Source organism: Desmodus rotundus, chromosome 5 (genome assembly GCF_022682495.2).
Source record: "Desmodus rotundus isolate HL8 chromosome 5, HLdesRot8A.1, whole genome shotgun sequence".
NCBI classification, from domain to species: Eukaryota; Metazoa; Chordata; class Mammalia; order Chiroptera; family Phyllostomidae; genus Desmodus; species Desmodus rotundus.
Genome location: NC_071391.1, coordinates 105,242,092 through 105,263,382, shown reverse-complemented (window position 1 = coordinate 105,263,382; position 21,291 = coordinate 105,242,092). Strand labels below are relative to the sequence as shown.

Sequence of the window (21,291 nt, the reverse complement as noted above, 5' to 3'; positions counted from 1 at the left end):
AGAAGATGATCAAATATATGAACAGTAAAATGGCAACAAACTCACAGCTATAAACAACCAAACCTAAAAAAACAAAAATGAACTAAGCAAACAACTAGAACAGGAACAGAATCACAGAGATAGATTATAGAGAGCGTTATCAGCAGGGAGGGGGTGGGGAGAGAATGGGGGGAAAAGGTACAGGGAATAAGAAGCATAAATGGTAGGTACAAAATAGACAGGGGGACGTTAAGAATAGTATGGAAGATGGAGAAGCCAAAGAACTTATTTGTATGACCCACAGACATGAACTAAGGTGGGGGAATGATGGTGGCCAGGGAGATGATGGTGGTACAGGGCAGAGGGGAATAAAGGGGAGAAAAATATAGGACAACTGTAATAGCATAGTCAATAAAATATATTAAAAATAAAAAGAAATAAAATATTTTAAAAATAGAATAAAATAAAATTAGCAGCACAGCATATTCCAATCTCATTCTGACTCTTGCCTTCCTGCCTCCCTCTTACCAGGACCCATGTGATAACATTGCCCGTCCTCCCTCCCCCCATTACCCAGGATGGTCTCCCTACCTCAAGACCCTTATCTCTCTTTCTTAAAGAGTTTATTTATTTATTTTTAGAGAGAGGGGAAGGCAGGGAGAAAAAGAGGGAAAGAAACATTGATGTGCAAGAGACACGTTGATCATTGCTTCTTGCATGCCCCCATCTGGGGACCTGGCCCGCAAGCCAGGCATGTGCCGACTGGAAATTGAACCAGCCACCTTTCGGTTCACAGGCCAGCCGTCAATCCACAGAACCGCACCAGCCAGGGCTCAAGATGCTTATCTCAAACACACCTGCAAAGTCCCTTTTGCCTTTTCAGGTAACATATCCCTAGATTCTGGGGACTGGGATATGGACATCTTTGGGGGCATTACTCTGCCTACCACAGTCCCTGAGCACAGTCCCTGCCTCCTGCCTCCCTACCGACTCTGTTCAAAGTAGAATTCAGTGCGGGCAGAGGGTTCAGTCTCCTTAGTGAGTCGCACTGGTTGCTGGGGCTCCGCTGGGCCACAGAGAAACCAGCCAGGCCAGGCAGCAGCCTCGAGCCTAAAGGCAGAGCCCAAGCTTCTCTGGAAGAAGGTGAAGCGTGTGGCCTGCTCACCGCCCTTGTACAGGTCCTCGATGTTCACATCCTGTGGTGGGCAAGAGGCCAGCTGAAGGATGAGGCTGTTGAGTAAGCAGTCAGCCCAGAGGCTTCTGGGCTTAGCCAGTGAGGGACTATGGGATGGGGGGGGGGGGTCTTTAGCCAGGCAACTGCCTCCTGAGAGCTCTAGAGGGCAAGGGTCTTGGCACTGGGTACAGAGGGAAATGGTGGAGACTTGCAGGAGGGGACATGTGGACCTGGCAGGGAACCCACAGATGGGAGCAGAGTGTCCTGCAGGACAGGTGGGTCCGCAGGGTCCCCCCAAAACAGGACACACCTCACCTCTAACTTCAGGGAAGGCCCCTCTGCTGTCTCCACACATGCCAGGCAGCGACTGCCTCCCTGGATCCCCAGGAAGATGGGAACTTTGGTGCGGTCCAGGCCTCTATTGGGAAGTATGCAGATCTTCTCTGGGAAGGAAGAGAGAAGAGAGCCAGGATGTGATGCGACCCACACCGCGAGGTCTCAATGAGCTAACTTCAGGCAGGAACTGGGCCAGGGCACAGCTGGCCTGGACCCTGCGTGCAAGCTGCAGGCTAAACTGAGACTCCTGCTGGGGTCATGACCCTCACTAGGAGAGGTCCTCAGCTGTTCCCTGTCTCCTCTCACTGTCACCAGAGGCAGGAGAGAAGGGGAGAGCCTGTGGCAGAGGGAGCCTAGGAGAGTCCCAGCGGGTGGGGGCTCTAGGGCTCACCTGCACAGCAGTTGTCCGAGTCAGGATCTCCCACCAGGAGCTGGTTGTCTCTTACGTACAGAGCCTTCTGATCTGCATCCTTAATTCTGAAACAGGATGGCGATACTGACGACCCAGCTCCTTCCGCCACCACTGAGTCCCAAAGCCCACAGTCTGATCACCTTACTCAGTATCTGGGGGTTCTTCTCCTTTCACAGGTGCAAAGGGGGCAGGTAAAGACCAGGTCATCTTAAGGCAGGAAAGGCCTCCTGGATCTTGTCAGAGGCTGCACCTCCGCCCTTTATAAGGCTTGGGCTCTGTCAGCCCTTCAAAGCATTGAAGGGAGCTGGTGCCGTTTCACTGAGGAGTAGAGCATTTTCCTGGTGATATAGCCCTTTTCCACTGCCTTCCGGAGAAATCTCCTCATGAGGCTATGATGTCTCTGGGATACAGTGAGCCTTATCCCAGGTTTTCTGGGCCCGCCTCAATTTTTCATAGATGTTTATTGTCTTATTAAAGGAATCAATTGAGTGTATATTGGAGTGTGATTTGCTTTTCAGATATTCAAAGACCATTCAATAGGAGAAAATCCATAATTGGAAAAAATTCCTACATGATGGTAAATGTGCCACGTGCCCCCTGCGCCAGGCAGGTGAGCTCTGGGGCGCCCACGTTACGTGTGCAAAGTAAGGAGGTCAGCAGAGAGCTGAAGTGGGCCTGCGGACAGTCACTGGGCGTGGCTGCAGTTACAAGATGGGCCTCGGGGAGTGAGTACAGGCCTTGGGCTGGGGAGAAACCCTGGTGAGTGAGTGTGTGCAGCATCAAAGTCGAGCCAGCTATTAGCTCAGTTGCCTGGCTGGTTTCAAAGACATTTGTCAGGCACTCTCAGGCCCAAGAAGGCTTCTTTACCTTCTAGGGCAGAAGCTCTGGGCCAAGGCCACTGCCTCCAGGAGCTTTTCCTTTCTCAATAACAGCTAACTGTAATTCCCTTAGCTAATGACTGTATGTGTTTAACGCAAGTTCAGTTATACAATAAAAAATAAAGATCTGAGGAGCCTGAACTTGCCAGCTGGTCCAAGACTGTACACCATGCATCTGCCAGCAGCAGGCTATTTGCAGACCTGGACCCAAGCTGGGTACTCTAAGGTATGGCACCTGTCTTGTCATTAGCATGTTTTGTGCATGTGCCCTCCTGGCCAAGCTGTAACTTTCTGGGGCCCTGACTGGCCCCCCGTCAGGACAAGAGGCCCATGCAGGAGCTGAGGAAAGATACCCCAGAGGCTAACTAACACATTTTATTTTCATTACATCCCATATTCCTCTCTAAGGGCTGGAGGCAATTTACAGCAAAAACCACAGACAGTAAAGAGTAAACTGTAAGTAAACTCCAAAATGTCGAATGAGATAAAACACAAGTGAGAGTTGGAAACCCAGACTGGGAGTAAAGACCACAGAGGCCAGCATACACAGGTGTTGTCCCCGAGACTCGAACTGGTCCCTGAGCCTTTAGAGAGAGGGTGGGGCAGCACAGGGCACGTGCAGTCTGGGTCCTGGCTCTGGGGGCCATCAGGGAACTCGCCTAACCTCTGAGCCTCAGTTTCCAGATCTGTAAAGTGAGCTTAGTGACACCTCCTCTTGGATTCCTTAGAATGGAGATAAGACAGGGGAATGACTGGCATTTTGCAGAAGCTCAGGGAAGAAAGCCATTGTTATTGGGGGGGATAATTGAGCTTAATTATGGGGCACTTGAGGTTTCTAAGGTAAGAAGGAGTCTTGTCCTTCTGACTCAGCCTCTTTCCCTCTCCCGAGTCATCCCAGGCTCCTGATCAAGAAAGGAAGGACTTACATGTAGTATCTTGCCATGGGGAGGGAGCACATTCCTGCAGGGGTGACGGGTCTTTCCTGGAGGAAAGAAGGGAATTGCTGTCAGAGGAAGGCAGTGGAGCTGGGGGCAGATACCCAGTGTACCCCAAATCCCCAGTCACAGGGTGGAAGGTCCCATCAGGCCACTGTTCCATAATTGGCCCCCCACAGTCCACAGAGCTCTCTCCCTTGCCCCGCAAGGTCCAGGCAGCTCTGGCTGCCCTCATTTAGGGCCATCTGGGAGCAGCTCAAGCTGGCTGGGTGTGACCCTGCGACTGTCTTCTGGTGTCAGCCCTGGAAAACCAGAGAACAAGTGTCCCCAAATCCTTTGGCCAGGAGCACTTCCCAGGGCAGGGGACGGGCTCTAGCCTCACAGCTTGAGGACGAGCCCACTCGAACTTTGTCCCACTTACCAGTGGCGTGGAGTCACTGCAGTCCACCCTCCCCTAGCAGGTGGGAGGACCCAGTGCTGATGGACAGCAGGCACCCTGCAGAGTTAGAGAGCATTATTCTTAGGGACTGGGTCACCTTGCCGAGACCAGGGAAGAGAAACCATCTAAAGCCCAACAAGCCTCCCATTTATACCACAGGGAAACAGGATGGGCTTGATGCATAGACACCTGTGTTTTTGAGGGTGAGTTTTCTACACTGAAGCCTGTGTCCCCATATAAAACCGAGACCACAGAGCCCCACACGGCTCCTCTCCTTCAGCTGGGTTATCTGCCCTAGAGCTTGTCCCTAAAACGACCTTCAAAAGAATGGTCTGGAATCCAGTTTGAAAAGAACCAGAGCAAATTAGGGCATGAGGGCAGTAAGAGTTGGAAAATAGCCCAGAAAAGTAAAATGCAAGGATGGCTAGGGCTGAGGTTTGCGAAGTAGGTAAGATTCTCACCATGAAAGGAGAACAGTAGAAAAAAGATAAGAGGGTGGAAAATAAGAGGGGGTGGGAAAGAAGAAGGTGGGGGAAGGAGCAGGGCTCAGAGAGGGAGAGGGTGGCACTGAATGGCGTTTGGGGGGCATGTGAAAGGACAGATTGATGCTGATGGCAGGCTTCTGGCCACCACAGCAGCACCGACCTCCATGGCCTGGGCGTTAGAAGGAGGGTGTAGCAGGGACAACTTTAGTGCCGGATCTGCATCTCGGTCCCTTGGCACATCCCATTTCCTACCCCTGGGTTTTGTGGTGAGAGTTGAAGGTTTGGTGCGAACGAAGGGTACCAGGGCCCTGGCGGGAGTGCAGATCTGGACAGATGTTGGTGATGCGATCAAAGTGTGAAAGAAGTCTGTGAACTCGGTAATTTCACCTGTTGCCCAACATTTAGTCATGAAAGTGTTTACTGCATCACTTTCTACAATAGCGAGAAGTTGGAAATAATCTAAGTGTCCAAATAATAGGCAGGCTATTGATTTAAAAATTATGTCAAAAGAGACCATCAACAAAATAAAAAGACAACCCAAAGAAAGGGAGACATACTCACTGATATATCTAATGAGGGGTTAATATCCAAAATTTATAAAGAATTTATGAAACTCAACACCAGAAAAAAACAAAAAACAAAACTCAAACAACACAATTAAAAAATGGGCAAAGGACCTGAACAGTTTTCCAAAGAGGACATACAGATGGCCAGTAGACATGTGAAAAGATGCTCAACTTCACTAATCACCAGAGAGATGCAAATTAAAACCACAATGAGATGTCATCTCACACCTGTCAGAATGGCTGTCATCAATAAATCAACAAACAACAGGTGCTAGTGAGGATGTGGAGAAAGGGGGACCCTTGTACACTGGTGGGAATGCTGACTGGTGCAGCCACTGTGGAAAACAGTATGGAAATACCTCAAAAAATTAAAAATAGATCTGCTTTTTGACCCAGTGATCCCACTTCTGGTAATATATCCAAAGGAACTAAAACACTAATTCAAAAGAAATAAGCACCCCTATGTTCATTGCAGCATTATTTACAATTGCCAAGATATTGAAGCAGCCCAAGTGTCCCTCAGTACATGAGTAGATAAAACAACTATGGGACATTTACACATTGGAATATTACTCAGCCATAAAAAAAGAGAGAAAGTTTTACCCTTTGTGACAGCATGGATGGACCTGGAGAACATTATGCTAAGTGAAATAAGCCAGTCAGAGAAAGACAAATACCATGTGATTTCACTCATATGTGGAATCTAATGAACATACTGAACTAACAAGCAACATAGAAACAGACTCATAGACAGAGAGCAGGAGACAGCTAAGAGGGGGATGGTAGGTGTTAGGTCAGAGTTGCTCAAGAAACCAGATGGACGCATCAAGCTAAGGAGAGCAGGGTTTATTAGCGGGAATAAGAGGGAAAGTGGGGCCAACCAAGGGAGGTTGGGACTCGCTCAGTGTTCTTAGATCAGGGTTTTTAAGCTAAAAAATCTGCAGTTAGGGAATTAGTTTGATTGCTGGGTGAAAGCTGCATCCTATTGTCAAATAGGCTGACCCCAGACCCTAATCTTCATCTGTTTTTCCTGGGTAGGGTCTGCAGGCAGCTTCCCGCGGTGCCATTTTCTTACCTGGTGATTTTCATCCCTCCTAGGCCTGCCCAGATCTAACAGTAGGGGGTGGAGGGATTGAGCAAAAAGGACTCATGGACATGGACAATGGAGTGATGCTGGGTGGGGAGGGAGTTATGAGGGGACTGAGTGGTAATGGGAAAATACAAAAAATCATTAAAAATATACTGAGTGAAAAGTGCAAGATATACACAATAGATGCTATGACCCCACGTAAACCCACATGCACTCAGAGGCGCACAGAGAAGCAGAGACTGCCCACGTTTTGCTACGGCACTGACCTGTGGTGACGGGGTCAGGAGCGTTTTTTTTTTTTTTTTTTTTAACATCTCAACATGCTTCCTATATGAATATGAATTGTTTCTTTAGCATAAAGTAAGTTTTAATTTTTTTAAGTGAGGTGTTCAGTTAGACTAACTGGCTCTCAAAAGTGCCTGCCCACTGAATCCCCTGGGGGCCCTTGATGAGGGGTATTCCCTGGGCTTGAAGTGATTCCTTCCAGTGATCAGCCAGCCATGGGACTGCTAGACCAGCTCAGTTTGTCTCTCTTTGATGAACATATAAATTAATCAGTTGCAGCTCTTGTTAAAATGCAGATTCTGACTCCCTCCATCTAGGGTGCGACCTGAGACTCTATTTCAAACATGCAACCAAGTGACATTAGTGCTGCTGGACCCTGGACCCCACTTTGAGTAGCAAAGCACTAGGTGATCCCCTGGCTCAGGGAGGCCCACAGCAGCACGGCCTCGACGAAGCCCACTTGATGCTGTGCTCTCTCAGCCAAACTACTGGGGGTCCTTTGGTTATGGCAGCAGAAAATTGCGTGTCGTGGTGGCTGTGCCAAAGTCTGGCTGGGGCAGACCAAGTGGAGGGCCTTTGTGAAGCTGGACAGGCGGACCGATGACTCTCACTATCAGTCAGTGTCAGCTCAAAGAGCCAGCAGAAATTCAGTGAAGGTCCGGTCCAGCTGGATCCCCTGGGGCCCCAGAAACCTCTGGTCCTGGCGCAGCCCCAAATCTCAGTGTCTTCCCTCGAGTGCGGAGGAGCGAAGAGGAGTGAAAAGTCCGTGTCTAGTCCACCAGGGAGCCTAGAGGTCCTGTTGCTGAGCAGCTTGCTTCGCTCTCTCCCAGTGTGCCACACATTCCACCCCAAACTTGTCCTTCTCTATTGTCCCCAAGTGGCCTTTCACTGGACTTTGTCTTGGACCCCTCCCTAAACACTGTCTCTGGCTGTCTCAGAGCTCATCAGTTTACCTCTCCTGGATCAAATGCCAGCACCCCGAACATGCTCCATGCTATTTGCACCCCACCCTCGTCCTACCCTCTCCTCAGTACCGTACATGTTACGTGTGTGGATATGTGCTGCAAGACCAACGTTAGCTTCTGTGGCACCAAATTTGGACTCTTTCTCGATCCCTCTGATATTTGGCCTCTGCCCCACAGAACCCTTGACATCGATCACCTTCACACCTGTCCATGTCCTCTTCTCAGATGCTGTAGACTCTCCCTTCCCTTTGGGGGCATCCCCAAGGCTAGAGGCCACCAGTTAAAGTCCTAAGCACTTCTCTTTCATTTCCCAGAGTTTCAATTCACCCATTTCCACAATTGCAATAATCATGTTAGTCCACTCCCCTCGAAGCCCAGACTGAACACCCCAGACTACCTCCATCAGCCTACAGAACACCCCTTCTAAACATCCTGCCTCAACACCCAACCTAAGATCTCTAAGGTCAAATTAACCTTCTTCCACTCCCTCAGCCCGTTCTTCCTCCCAGTTTCATTTCTCTCCCTGACATAATCTTCCTCCAGCCAATATGATTCAAAAACCTAAGGATCATCAACCTTCTCCCAAATCTTCTGAATAAATCTGATTTATCAGCAAGTTCTGAGAGATTACTCTTTAAACTGTAACTTTGCCTTATTAACAGACATTGGACCTGTATTCCTGGTTTTTCTACCTTCAGTGCAGACCAACCTGGACTCATCTTGTAAGTACTGCTTCCACCACACCCCCGCCCAGTTCTAGAATCCACGGTGGCTGCCCGTTTCACCACCATCTGGCCCAGATTTCCTCGTGTGAGTGTATCTTCTCTGTGGACACAGAACCGCCCCTCCAGGCATGTGACTTCTCCTTACCTTCCCGTGGGCACACGCAGGGCTGTCTTTGATTTCCCTGCCTCAGAAGTCACCCCTTCTCACAGCTGTCCACTCTGACCTGTGGCATTAGGGTCACTGAACATGAAATCATTATCTAAAGGTTCTGCCAAATTAATTATCAGCTCAAACTAACAACTCAGACGTACAAGGCTATGTCACTTAACCTCCAACCTTCCATTTCAGCATCTATAAAATCATGAAGTTAGAGTGTGTGGTTATTAAGAATCAGACCAAACCATCTATGATGCCATGACTCGGAGTTTAATGAATCTCTCCTTTACTATTATACCCTCCTCTGCACTCCTATTAAATTTCTCTGTATTTTTTATTGTTCTCTATGTAGACATTTATTTTCCTTATGAAAAGTAACACCATCTTGAAGCATGGCTGTAGCTTCCTGCAGTCCCCCAACTGACACGAGTGGTACCTGTGGGCAGGGCACAGAAGCACGTACACAGCAGACTTCAATGGCAAGGTTGGGTTCAAGACCTAGTGCTGCTACTGATTCGGATTTGCCTTGCCACCTTGGAAAGTCCCCTTTATCCTGGGCCTCCAACTTATTCTCGTTGAAATGAGAGTCTGGGCAGGGCAGTACTCTTAAAAACTAAGTTTTGCACTGAATTTGTACACAGAATCTTAATGAAAGTATAATGGATAAAAGCGGCCTGCTTTTGCTGAGTCAGGGCGTGATAGAGACGCCAGAACCTGTGAGCACTTTCCTTGACCACTGAGGCAGGCACTGGGGAATCTCTAAAGAGCCCCAAACCTCACCAAACACCACTGAACACCACTGGCCTAGGTATTTCCTCTGACATCACTTTCTAAAATCTATGGCTCTAAATATTAAAAGTATCTGGGCTCAACTTAACCTACAGCTTCTCCTCAAATTCCTTCTCTGTGCCCCTGGAATTAGCTAGCAGCCCTGGTGTTCTGTGGGTAGGACATCTTGTCCTCTAGAGAGTTGCCAGGAAGAGTTAAGGAAGGGACATATTGGAGATGTTGGCAGAAGGAAGAAGAAAGGAGAGAGAAAGAGAGAACACTGCCTGCCCACCACTGACCTGCAGATCCTGGGTGCCTGGAACCGCCACCTGATTTCTCTAGGGCACCTGCCCAGGGTTTATATTGTCTGAACAGGTGGGTCGGACCTGCAGCACCTTTGAAATTGGCTCCAGGATGGGGAAGAAGAGCCTGGGGATTTCACAATGTCTGCAGTACAATATGGATAATGAGAAGGTGGGGGTATTAATGAGTGTTTGTAGAAGCCAGGCATTGGGCCCCTGATCATCGCTACTGTCATTGACAGTTATTGGTGGTTTGGGCCAGCAGGTAAACAGTGCTGGGGTCAGATGTCCTTGTGTTGCCTTCCGTTTAGCGCCATGGGCTCCACTCTAGGCTTAAGGGCAGCACACGCAAGAGGAGTGTGTCCAAGGGGCTAAGGGCAGAACAACGTCTGATGTCTGAAGACTGGCAACGAGAGAGTGGGGGCTCACCACATGGTGAGTATGACCCTTTCTGGGAAGACGAGAGGGCATCCAATCACTGGTATAAGAGTGACTGAGAAAACCCACCTCAGGAAGACATTGACCTTAGATCCACCCTGGATGGAGCAGGCGGCCTGTGCCCTGGACAGCTAGGGCACTTGACACACTGGGAGCAGGGCAGGCGTGAACACTCAGGCCCCGAACTGACAGAACTTAACTCAGTCCATCCATCCATTCATCCATGTATCCACTCACAAGGGGCAGAACACTTAGGTATGCTGTTCTCTGGGGACCAACTGCCGTATTGTAATTTTTCCTCTCAAGTCATTTGTGAAGTTCCATGAAAGGCTTGGGGGGAAGGGGAGAGATCAGTTCAACACCCAGATACTGCAGAGTGAGAGATAAGAGAAGATGGGCAGGAATGGGACCAGATTTCTATTTTCTAAGGCCAGTAGGCATTCTTGACCCCCTCTCTCAATGCCTGGTCCCTCTGTGTAAAGGGCAGAAGCGTGGTGGGTATGGTCCCTGCAGTCAGTGATGTTTACTGAGCACTCACACTGCTGTGTGACAAAGACATACAGCACAAGGTCCCCACGGAGTAGTTTACAGTCCAGCTGGGGACCTAAGTCATCAACACTTGGAAAAACAAGAAGACCAGACTCTAGCCCTGGCCTGTTGGTTCAGTTGGTTGGAGCATCACCCTGTATACTAAAAAGGTTGTGGGTTTGATTCCTGGTCAGGGCACATATCCAGGTTGCTGTTCAATCTTTAGTCAGGACACATACTGGGGTGGGGGACAGGTCGATGGTTCTCTCCCTTTCCCCCACTGCCTTCCTCTCTTTCTAGTATCGATGGAGCATATCCTGGGGTGAGGATTAAGAAAACAAAAAGACCGGATTTTATTCTCTGGGTTGAAGGCCTATTTTGTTGGAGACAACACACAGGAAGACAATTTCCTTGAGTAAAAAACCAAATTTCTAGAATTATAAGGGCCTTAGACATGACATAATTGGTGCTACAGTGTCCCTGAGAAGTAGGCTCAGCCAGCTCTGCTCCAACACCTCCAGGGCTAGGGAGCTCACAACCTCTTGGAGAAACCCTAACGGTGTGTGTGGTCCTTACAGTTAAAATTTCCAGGTCACACAAGAAAGCAGCTCTATCTGTCCTCTCACCAGCCCTGCTTGTGTGTTCTGGAATTACACAGAACAAGTGTATCCTCCAACTGGCAGCCTTGGAGTACTGGAGGGGCCTCTCCATGTATGGCTTCTTCAGGATACAGGCCCCCAGCCCCCTCGCCGCTTCCTTGTGTCTTAGTCTGGGACCTCCTGCTCTTCAGGACACACTATGGTCCTCAGTGCTGACAACTGGCACAGACTGTGCGGGCCTTGGGTACACACCTCTGTAAATACCAGCTGAGACTGGGGGCTGGTGCTGAAATGGAAGAAATCTAAAACCACTAGACCTGTTTCACTTGAATGTCGTGATGTCAGTACCGTACACATAGCATTTTGCATCTGTCCCTTTTCAATCAGCATGTGTCAGCTCACCCCTGCTAAAGCCCTTTTGAGTTCTATCACCCGACAAATGATGAAGAGCCACTTCAGGATGGAGAAGCTTCAGGAATGAGAAAATTTCAGCTGCTCCCTGAGGGTGGAGCAGCTGAAATTTAGGTGGTGGAGGAGAAAGAATGTTCCAAGGTAAGAAACGGCTTCCACATTCCACTCACTGGATTCCAATTACCAAACACAATGCAAGAGGCTTCAAAACAAGCTGATGCAGCCTTGACCTTGAGATCAATTTAGGGGCCACAGACCCCAAGTCAGCTTATTACAATGAGGGAAAGTTTGCATGGCGGTGCACCCAAGACTGTCAGCAGATGACCAGGCATGTTTACTCAGCAGAGGCTCCTTGGCAGTCAGGGTCTATGGCCGAGCCTGTGGGTACTGAGTGTGAACTGCATCTGCAGACAGAGCCTGGGGCCGGGAGCCGTGTTCTCGGCATGGAGTCTGGGGAGGCTGTAGTCGGAGGTCCAGGAGGCAGACCCTCTGGCCTGGCTACCCCCTGGCTAGTCCCTCAGTGAAATCCGGGTTGGTCTGACAGGTGAGGAGCAGGTGCAACACTTGGCTCATATTTGGGCCCCTTCCTGGCCTCTACTCTCACCCCCAGGGTTTAGGTGGGAACACTGGGGTCATGGTCCCTGGCACGCATGCCTGGAGGTGTAAAGATAGTCAAGGAAGAGCTAACCCTTGTAGAAACAGAGACTATTCAACAAATTCAGTATGATCAGCTTTTAAATACAATGTTTGGGGAAGTAAGGGACCAACGTTCATTTGGAGAAGGAAAATAAATAAAAGCATTTACTTCTCTTCCCTGTGTATTAGTCATCTATTGCTGCCTAACAAGTGACCCCAAAACTTAGCCACTTAAAGCACCAGACATTTATCTTCTCACATGGTTTCTGAAGGTTGGTTTCTTGGTTGGGTTGTTCTGCATCATGGTGTCCCCAGGCTGCAGTTGGTGGCATCCTGGCAGCCTGACTAGGGCTGGAGGGGCTGCCTCCACACTCACTCATGTGACCCTAGGCAAAAGGCTTTATTTTTCATCACTCAGGTTTCTGTCACTACTTACAACACACAGCTGCTCCCCCGGCTCAAGGGAACAAGGAAACAGACCAATGTAGAAGCTGCAGGAACCTCAGAAGCAGCACTTTGTTACTTCTGCCGTATTCCACTGGTCACAGAGACGACGGGTGCAGTGTGGGAGGGGACAGAGTGTGTAGACACCAGGGGACCTGGACCATTAACTTCCTAAGGCAGCCGTGACCAATTACCACAGACTTGGTGGTTTAACACAACAGTCTCAGTGGGGGAGACTGGCAGGCCATGCTCCCTTGGAGGGCCCGGGGACACCTCCTCCTGGTAGGAGCCTCAGCCATCAGCGTTCTGCCTTATTGTAGCACAACTCCAGCCTCCCTCTACACATGGTCTTCCTGCCTGGGTCTCCTGTTCTGACCAGGACACCAGGCGTACTGGGTGTAGGGCCCACCCCAACACAGCATGACCTCAACTAATTGCACCAGCAAAGGCCTTATCTCTAAATAAGGTCACAGTTGGAGGCTCCCAGAAGGACATGAATTTATGGGGACATTACTCAACCAGCACAGGAGACCCTTGGAGGCTGAATCCCACACCCTGAAATCTCAGGGACAGTGACCACTCCAGCTCAAAGTGCAGGGTTTTCTTTCTATGAATTCCCTCCCCAGGAGACTCCAGCCACAGGAACCCACCATGCCCTCCTCCTTGGCAGCTCTGCTGAGACCTGACTCCTGCTGCTGCCAACCGAAGCAGCAGAATGCAGTCAACTCAGATCTCAGTACGGGGACATGGGAGCTGAGGACAACCAGAAATGATGTCTGGTCTGCTCACCTCGAGATTAATTCTTCTGATTATGACACCAGTAATCCATCTTCAGCATAGAGTAATTAGAATACACAAATAAATAAAAATAAAAAACCAAAAAGAAAGTCACATATAATACCAGTACGCCAATGTTGCTAAAATTGAAGTAAACTCTTTCAGACGTTTTTCTCTATGTTTTAATTAAATAAGTGTTTTTTAATAAAAACAGTTACAGATATGCCACTTTGTAATTTGCTCTGTTCACTTAATATGTCATGAGCATCTTGCCATGTGAATGGACACCAGCATCTTGGATTTTAATTGTACTTGGGTTTCAGAAGGAGTGACATGCCTGCCCATCCTTGGGCTTCTGAGCTGGGGTCATTTCCTTGGGCAGCACCACCCTACCCTGCCCATGGTGACAGTGTGAGGGTGGGGATGGAAAAGGCACACAGGATGGCAGCTGAGTTAAAGGGGAGGGGGAAGGGGCTGGGCCTTGAGTCTCTAACTCTTTGACCCCTTCCATCTCCTGCATAGGGGTGGTGACAGGACCCTATGTGAGCAGCTAGTGGCTCTAATAGGCTTTGGGATAGGGCTGGTCTGTGGGGTTCAGGGGCACTGGGCGAGTCACCACAAAGCCTGAAGGATTTCCACCACTCCCCCTTTCTACCTCATGTTGCATTTGCAGGGCTCCATACCAGTAGTGCCACCCAGCACGGAAAGAAATTGTAAACTAAGCCCCAATCTTTAGCAGAATTCACCCAAACTGGGAGCCAGGAGAAGGGAGAGTGGCTATGTGCCCAGCCAATCAGGTGGGAGCCCGGGAACAGAAGCAGGGTGGTCACTTGGGCCTCCTCCTCCTCCACCACTGGCCCTGGCCGGCTCTGTCCACAGGGCCCTGAGGAGTGCCTTGCCCTAGTCACATTGCTGGAAGTAGAAGTCCGTGATAGGGTTGTCCCCAGTGTCGTCCCCCTGGAGCTGGGTGAGTCTGAGAGGCTGGTCGGCTTCGGGCACAGTGCAGAGGAACCAGCCTGGGAAGGCAGCCGACTCGAAGCTAGAGGTAAGCCCCGTGTCTCGCCTGTAGAAGGTGAAGCTCTTGGATTCCTTTTGGCTGCAGTAGAGCTCCATAATGTCCACTGGCTGAGAGCAAAGGACACAGCATTGAGGGGTGTGAGTGGAGTGGCCAGGAAGCCAGGGCTGAGGACATGGGACACAGAGCAGCAATGGACTCCAGAGGTCCAGCACCTGCTGCTCAGTGAAGCCAGGTGATGCCCCACAGGACTCACCTCTAGTTTCAGAGTTGGTTCCTGCCCTGTCCCACACGACAGGCACTGACTCCCTCCCTGGACGCCCAGGATGACTGGAGAAAGGTTCACATCCAGAAACCGATTGGGGACAACACTGATCTCCTCGCCTAGAGCAAGGAAGCCAGATTCAGGGGCCTTGACTGCCTTCCCTCCCCTTCCCCTCCCCCATCATGGACTTTGGGAAGCAGGTCTCTGTGAAGCATGCTGTTCCCAGGTCTTAGCAGCTGTCATGTGGAAAAGGGTGGTCTCCTGACAGCTGGCCCAAAACACATCAAGGCACATAGCACATTGTATCACATCCCCCCCCATGCCCACCGTCTTGCTCAGGATTAAATCTTCAAGTTTTCTCCAACCCCCACAGGACATTGGACCTCCTCCTTTAATACCCTTAGGCCCTCTTGACTCTTCAAAGTTATTTGGGCATTTGTCTACCCGCTGTGAGATTCCTAAGAACAGGAGAAGGTCTCAGTCTTCTCTGTGCCACCCACACATGCATGCACACACACACAACAGATACATGCACACACATGTGCACACACACAACAGATACATGCACACACATGTGCACACGCACACACATCCTCACAGAGGGTCTGCCTGGCCCCAGCACCTGGTGAACATGTGTCAGATGGGCAGGTGTGTGCTGTTTTAGAGAGAAGGGCCTGCCACTTGCAGTGTCTGGTGCAGACTGAGTAAACACCAAGCCAGATGGTGCCACCAGCTCCCACTCTGAGTGACTGGGATCTCCAAGAGCAGAAGGGACCCCCAAATGGGAATAAAGACATAGAGAGCCTGATTACTTCTCTCCAGCACTGGCTCCCAGGAAAAGGAATGTATGACCTAGTTCCACCTGTGAGGGAAGAACAAAGAATTCTTTTGGGGAAACATTCTCACCTCTGCGTACAGGCACCAGGTGGTAATGGGGCATGTGTCTCACTTTGCTAGAAGACGTAGCATTTTTTGTCCTTGCCCAGAGCCTGGTTTCAGGGTACCCTGGCTACTGTGTCAAGCCTGGGTGGTACATGGCTGTTCTAAGTCCTCCCAGCCCTTCCCTCAGAGAGCACAGAGCACTAAGGAAGAAGGGTCCTGTTTGGCACCCACCTTTCATGACCTTCCCTGCATGCATCCCACCGGCCAGAAGCTGGTTATTGTGCACATAAAGTACCTTCAACGCTGCATCCTTCATTCTGAAATATCAGGACAATGACACTCAGTCAGGGAAGGGTGGGGGTGTGTCCAGCTTGGCCCAGCTTCAGAGTCCCCAGTCCCAGGCACCATCTCCCTATGTTCCCACTGTGCCAAAGGAATGGCACAACCTTTCCCCAGCCCCACTGGGTTCATGTCCGACCAGGGGACAACCCCACAGAACCCCCAAGTCAAGGATTCTGTCCCTCACCCTCTTTAATCTTCTCTACATCGAGCGGTCCCTTGTGTGTCATGTTGGAAAGCCAGAGTCCTGGGCCCTCATCCTGCCCTGCCCCATTGCTGCTGGGTCACGGAGGACAAGCCACTCACACCCTCTGGGCTCGGGTCTGCCCATCACTAAGCTGAGCCAGCAAGTTAGCCAATGCCCAGGCCTCGTCCAGATTAGCACCCAATTCTTCAGTCATTACTGAGGACATCCAGGGGCTTTTACTTCTGCTGGGGCACATATTCCCTACTAAATTAAGAATTTCTTTAAATTTAAAATGATTTCCTCTTACTTTTCAAATGTATTTCTCATGTGTGAGCCCAGCTGATTTTCTGGCGTCCTGTGAGGTGACGGTATATCCTACAGTGGGTTTTCCCAGATGTTATGTGGAAAAAAATATGCTGTATACAAACTGGTTCAATGTTGGCTAAATATAGACAAATCTCCATTTCAGAGCTCCTAATCTGCTTTCACATATGAGGAGACATAAACAGCAGTATTTCCCACATTTACTTTATCAGGGACCCCCACCGTGTTAATACAGAAGCTTGTAGGATTGGGGTTCCACAGAATACACTTTGGGAAAGGCTGCCTAGGCTCTGAGTCAGCGAGAGCAAGAACGAGTGTTATTCGTGGTTCTGACGTCCACAGCATAGCTAAATGCCTGGTCAGCACACACCCAAGGACAGACAAATTGGCTGACAAGTAATTTTATTGCTGTTGTATTGTCCCAAAGGGCAGCAGGGAGCAGTGGACAGAGGGGCTGGCGATGCCAGGTCACCGCAGTAGGTGCACCAGCAGGTCTCCTGACTCCTACTCTCAATAAGGACTCACGAGGCTTCAGCTCCACACAGGTGACTCACCTGTCCATCTTCACATGGAGGAGCCCCCATGAGGTGGCTGCCTGACTGAAGAGGCTGGAGAATTTCTCTTAGGGCAGCTAATGGCTGTTCACAATTACCCACCTACCCACCTCAACTGGGGAGCTGCAGCTCGGTTGGTCCAGGTCCCACCCTCCTGGACAAGGCTGAACAACAAGTGCACCTGGCGTTCACTTCCCCCCAAGGACATGGCCAATTCGGAGGCTCAGATACTCACCGGAAGCACAGGGCCCCGCTCAGAACCATCCTGACCTTCAGTGAGTGGACCGTCCTGTTGTGAAATAACAGGTGTTAGGTGGAGACAGAGTTGAGCTGGTAGGGACCTGGGTAGCAGACAGCCTCCCAACCCCCCAGCATTTGAACAGCCCCCACAGAGCAGGGGGTCCTGGGTCTGGGGTCAGGAGAGAACCCCAGTCCTGCTGGGGAGAATGAAACTAGCTCCCCGAGGACACCTGAGAACACTCTTTCTCCCGGCAGAGCCTACCGTGTCTGCCTGCTGCTCCTGCAAAGATGAGCACAAGGGTGCCTGGGCCCTTTAATAACATGCTAGGGAGAGGCCTGAAACTCCCGCGTAGGGGAGGAGCAGGGTTTCCCACGGTGACCTCACACCACCCTATCTCTCCTTGGGAAGGAAGGTTCTAGAGACCGTCTTCCTTCTAACAATTCTGAAAACATACTAGGGTTTTCTAGCTCTTCCTGAGCACCTGGTTCCTGGAACTCAGGTCCCTCCAAACCCAAAGGTGTCAGTGCAGACGGCAGCTCAGAAAGTAGACTTCAGAACTACCGTCCTCCCTCTCTCCATCCTTCCTTCTTTCCTTTCCTCATTCCCCAATCCCTCAGGCCTGTGGAAGTTCCTAGAGGTGGGGCTCTCCTGCTTTCTCCTGCTTACAGGATGTTTAGTCTGTATAGTCATTGTAGAAAAACTTGAAAATCTGGATTGGCAAAGAAGAAAACTTGTCTTCACTACTATAGCACCATCGGAAAACCCAGAAGCCCAGCTTCTCCTCTGCACGTGGACACACTACCCACGGCTTTCACACGACTGGGTGTAGGACTACACTCTTTTCAGCCAGCTGTGCATGTAGCAAAACAGCACAGTATCTTCCCATTCCAAATATAGATCATGATGTCATCACACTCAATAGCTGTTTAGTATTTCACTGCATAGGTGCAACATCATTTATTTATAGTAATCAGTTCTTAGCAGTCCTTTATATTGTTGTTATTATTATTTGCTGTCAAAAGTGATGTTGTGACGGCATCCTCGTGCCAGCATCTTGGCTCATGTGTCTGCTGATTTCTGCAGGAAATAAAATCTAGACCACGCTCTCTATGGTTGATCCTTCTTCCTTCGTAAACGGTAAAATCCCGTGTGACTGTGTAGTGACTCAGGCAGCGCTAACACATTCACACACTCTCCGTGGTTGAGCTGAATGAAAGGTGAGGGTCCAAGCATAATAACGAAATTTAATTACGTCTTGAGTACCACTGATCACCATTTACTGTTAAGGCATACATTTCTTGAAAATTGTCTTCAGGCTTTTGGCCTAAATGAGCCTTAAAGTCCTCAAGAATAAACAAAATATCAAGTTTTTCAAAAGATAGAAAATAATCTTCTATTTTTCACATAATGCCACTAATGTGATGAACACCTTCAGAAAAATAAAAGGTGTGGAGTTTACTTTATTACAAAATTATTAAAATAATCACAAATTGATCAAATAAAAGTGACACTGAAATAGTTGCAACCCCCCCCTCTCCCGCCCCAAAACAAAAACAGAAAGAAATCCCCAAAGGAGTTGGTTTATAGGCAGTGACTTCAAACAAACAGGCTTTTATTTGCAAAATGACTTTGGAGGAGTGGATATTATTTCACCTAAAAAGGTAAAATGCCATCTGCCCAGGCTGCCCTTTCTGAGCCCCTGATCCCAGTGAACCTGCAAAAAAACTTCACAAAACTTTCTTCCTTCTGCCTATGAAAGAAAGACGCCGGTGCCTGCCTCCGCCCTCTCGGCCCCTCCCCCACCGCCGGACCCGCGAGCTCCTTGAGGGTGCTGGGCAGGCCTCTGCCAGAGCTATCTACACTGCAATGCACTTCAGTGGAGACAAATATGGACACATGGGTGAGCTAAGAAGGCGAAAGTGAGAAAGATAAAACTTGAAAATACGACAAAATGATCACTGCGTGTGCCAACGGTGTCATACGGGAGCATCGTCAGACAGCCCACCAGAAATTACTCAGTTCTCTAGAGAACACACCTTTGTCTGACTTACTAATACTTCGTATTAGATACCAGACTCTGTGAAGCTAGATTCGAACTAAAAGAAGATTGGTAATTTGCAAACGAATGACTGCCTTATGGAAAAGACAGCACCAAAGGGTGCCATTTACTGCCTTGCAATTCATTAAGCAGTTTTTTAAAATCTAAGTCAGCCAAACTATTCCACCTTTCATCCTCTGTTCCTGACTTATCTTTTAAATCAACTTTATTGTTCTGCTGCTTCCTTCATTTATTAATAATCATAAACCTTTACGAGTGCTTGTTATGTGTTTGCATGAGAGTCGTGTTTTAAACTTTCTGAAAATTAAGCTGTCACTACCTAAAGACAATGTTATTTTGCCCCAAACTCACACAGCCTGCATGGTGGTTTTAAAATATGTCCACCAATTCTTGGATACTTGACCTTCAAGAGGTGGAGCTTGAGTCCCGTCCCTCGAGTGCAGGCTGAACTTAGTGACTTGCTTCTGAAGAACATGCCATGGGGTAGAGGAGTCAGGGTGCCACTTCGGAGGCCAGATCCTAAAAGGCACTGTAGCCTCCTGCTTCATCTTTCTGGGATCACTCTCCTGGGGAAAGCCAGCTGCCATGTCCTCAGGACAGGGAGGCAGCCTGTGGAGAGGCCCACATGGGCAGGAACTGTGGCCTCTTCCAACAGCATGGGAGGGAGCAATAGACACAACCTGTCCCCTGCCCAGCCCTAGTCAAACCTCAGATGGTGCCCCCCGACCGGCATCTGCTGCTTCAAGGACACTCCGAGTCGGACCCCCAGCTGATGTCCCTGCTGCGATGCCTGACTCTGAGAACCCATGAAACAGTACAGGTTTGCTGTTTTTTTTGAGCTGCTCAGGTCTGGGATATTTGTTACACAGCAACTGGGAACTAGCACTATTGGCACTTTCCGGTCTCCACTACTGGCACTTTCTCCTCCTGTGGCTACCTCATTCCCCACAGTCTTCAGTGGGCACCCTCCCTTCTTGGGAGACATCTCAATTTCTCATGGGATGTCTACGTGACTGTGGAGGTTCCAGAAGCTGTCCCAGCCTACAGAGGGTAATTTCCCCATAGTGGCCTCTTACCACCCTTTGTGAGTGGCAGGGCCTGGAGGTGAGGTGGCAACCTGCTGTCATTGTGGAGGTGAGGACTCACACAGCCCACATGCCCACACCTGTGTAATGTGGAGACACACGTTCACAAACAGCTCATTATAGAAAAATAGCCATTTTTATTAGGAAGGTAAATTTAATAATACTTAGCATAACTAATATTCATGTGGTGTTCATTATGTCCCTAGTACTGTGTTTAGTGGTTTGCCTGAATTTTCCCATTTTATGCTTGTAACTTCTCCGTGGGGTAAATATTATTATTATTATCTGTTTCATGGATATGGAAACCCAGCATAGAATGATTAATTATGTTGCCTGTTATTAGGAAGACCAGTAATTAGTATTAGAGTCAGGACCAAATCCAGGAAATCTAAATTAAAGCTCCTGACCCCAAGGTACAGCACAGCAGTCAGAGAGATCCTTTTACAACCTGAGTCAGACCGCATCACCCTTTTGCTCCGCATGTCTCAGAGCAGAAGGCACGACTTCACCCTGCTTTCAGGCCCCCCAAATCAGGCTCCCATTAGCTCTTGGCCTCATTCTTTCACCACCTGTGCAGTGCTCTCAGACCACAAAGGCCTCTTGCTCCCACCCCAGGGCCTTTGCACTGGCTATTCCTTCTGCCGGGAAAGCTCTTCGCCAAGATACCTGCAATGCTCCCTTCTTACCTCCTTAGAGTCTTGGCTAAAATGTCACCTCCTCACTGAGACCTGCATTGCCGTCCCATTCCTGTCTTCTTGCTCCCACACCCCTTACTGTGATCTACTTCTCTCCAGGGCTCTCAGTGCTTATTAGCATATTGTATAACTCAGCTGTGTGTGGTGTGTATGTGTGGTAAACATTACTCACCAGCTCCCCTGCCGGCCCTGCTGGAATGTGAGCTCACGTGGAGGTGTGTCCTGTCGATTCTGTGTGTTGGTGTATCCCAAGCAGGGAAGGTGGCGCTCAGTGTTCAGTCCGTCTTCCGTAAGTCACGTTGCATCAGCCCTTGTG

The 21,291-nt window shown here is 49.4% G+C and overlaps 2 protein-coding genes across 4 annotated transcripts; both read right to left on the bottom strand.

Moving 5' to 3' along the window:
- Positions 1 to 958: 958 nt before the first annotated feature.
- Positions 959 to 9,522, bottom strand: IL1F10 (interleukin 1 family member 10). The gene is made up of 5 exons (XM_024558437.2): positions 9,494 to 9,522; positions 3,706 to 3,761; positions 1,881 to 1,966; positions 1,469 to 1,596; positions 959 to 1,175 (listed from the first exon to the last, which is right to left on the bottom strand). The coding sequence occupies exons 2-5, from the start codon at positions 3,735 to 3,737 to the stop codon at positions 963 to 965; spliced, it is 459 nt and encodes a 152-aa protein (XP_024414205.1). The 5' UTR covers positions 3,738 to 3,761; positions 9,494 to 9,522; the 3' UTR covers positions 959 to 962.
- Positions 9,523 to 13,501: 3,979 nt separating this feature from the next.
- IL36RN (interleukin 36 receptor antagonist) lies at positions 13,502 to 21,037 on the bottom strand. Of its 3 annotated transcripts, none has more exons than XM_045193836.2 (5): positions 20,967 to 21,037; positions 17,131 to 17,184; positions 15,723 to 15,808; positions 14,601 to 14,728; positions 13,502 to 14,454 (listed from the first exon to the last, which is right to left on the bottom strand). In XM_045193836.2, the coding sequence occupies exons 2-5, from the start codon at positions 17,157 to 17,159 to the stop codon at positions 14,230 to 14,232; spliced, it is 468 nt and encodes a 155-aa protein (XP_045049771.2). In that variant the 5' UTR covers positions 17,160 to 17,184; positions 20,967 to 21,037; the 3' UTR covers positions 13,502 to 14,229. The 3 variants fall into 3 exon arrangements, with proteins under 3 accessions (XP_045049771.2, XP_024414390.2, XP_045049772.2); XM_024558622.3 differs by lacking the exon at positions 20,967 to 21,037 and adding an exon at positions 17,398 to 17,477; XM_045193837.2 differs by lacking the exon at positions 20,967 to 21,037 and adding an exon at positions 17,366 to 17,377.
- Positions 21,038 to 21,291: the final 254 nt, after the last annotated feature.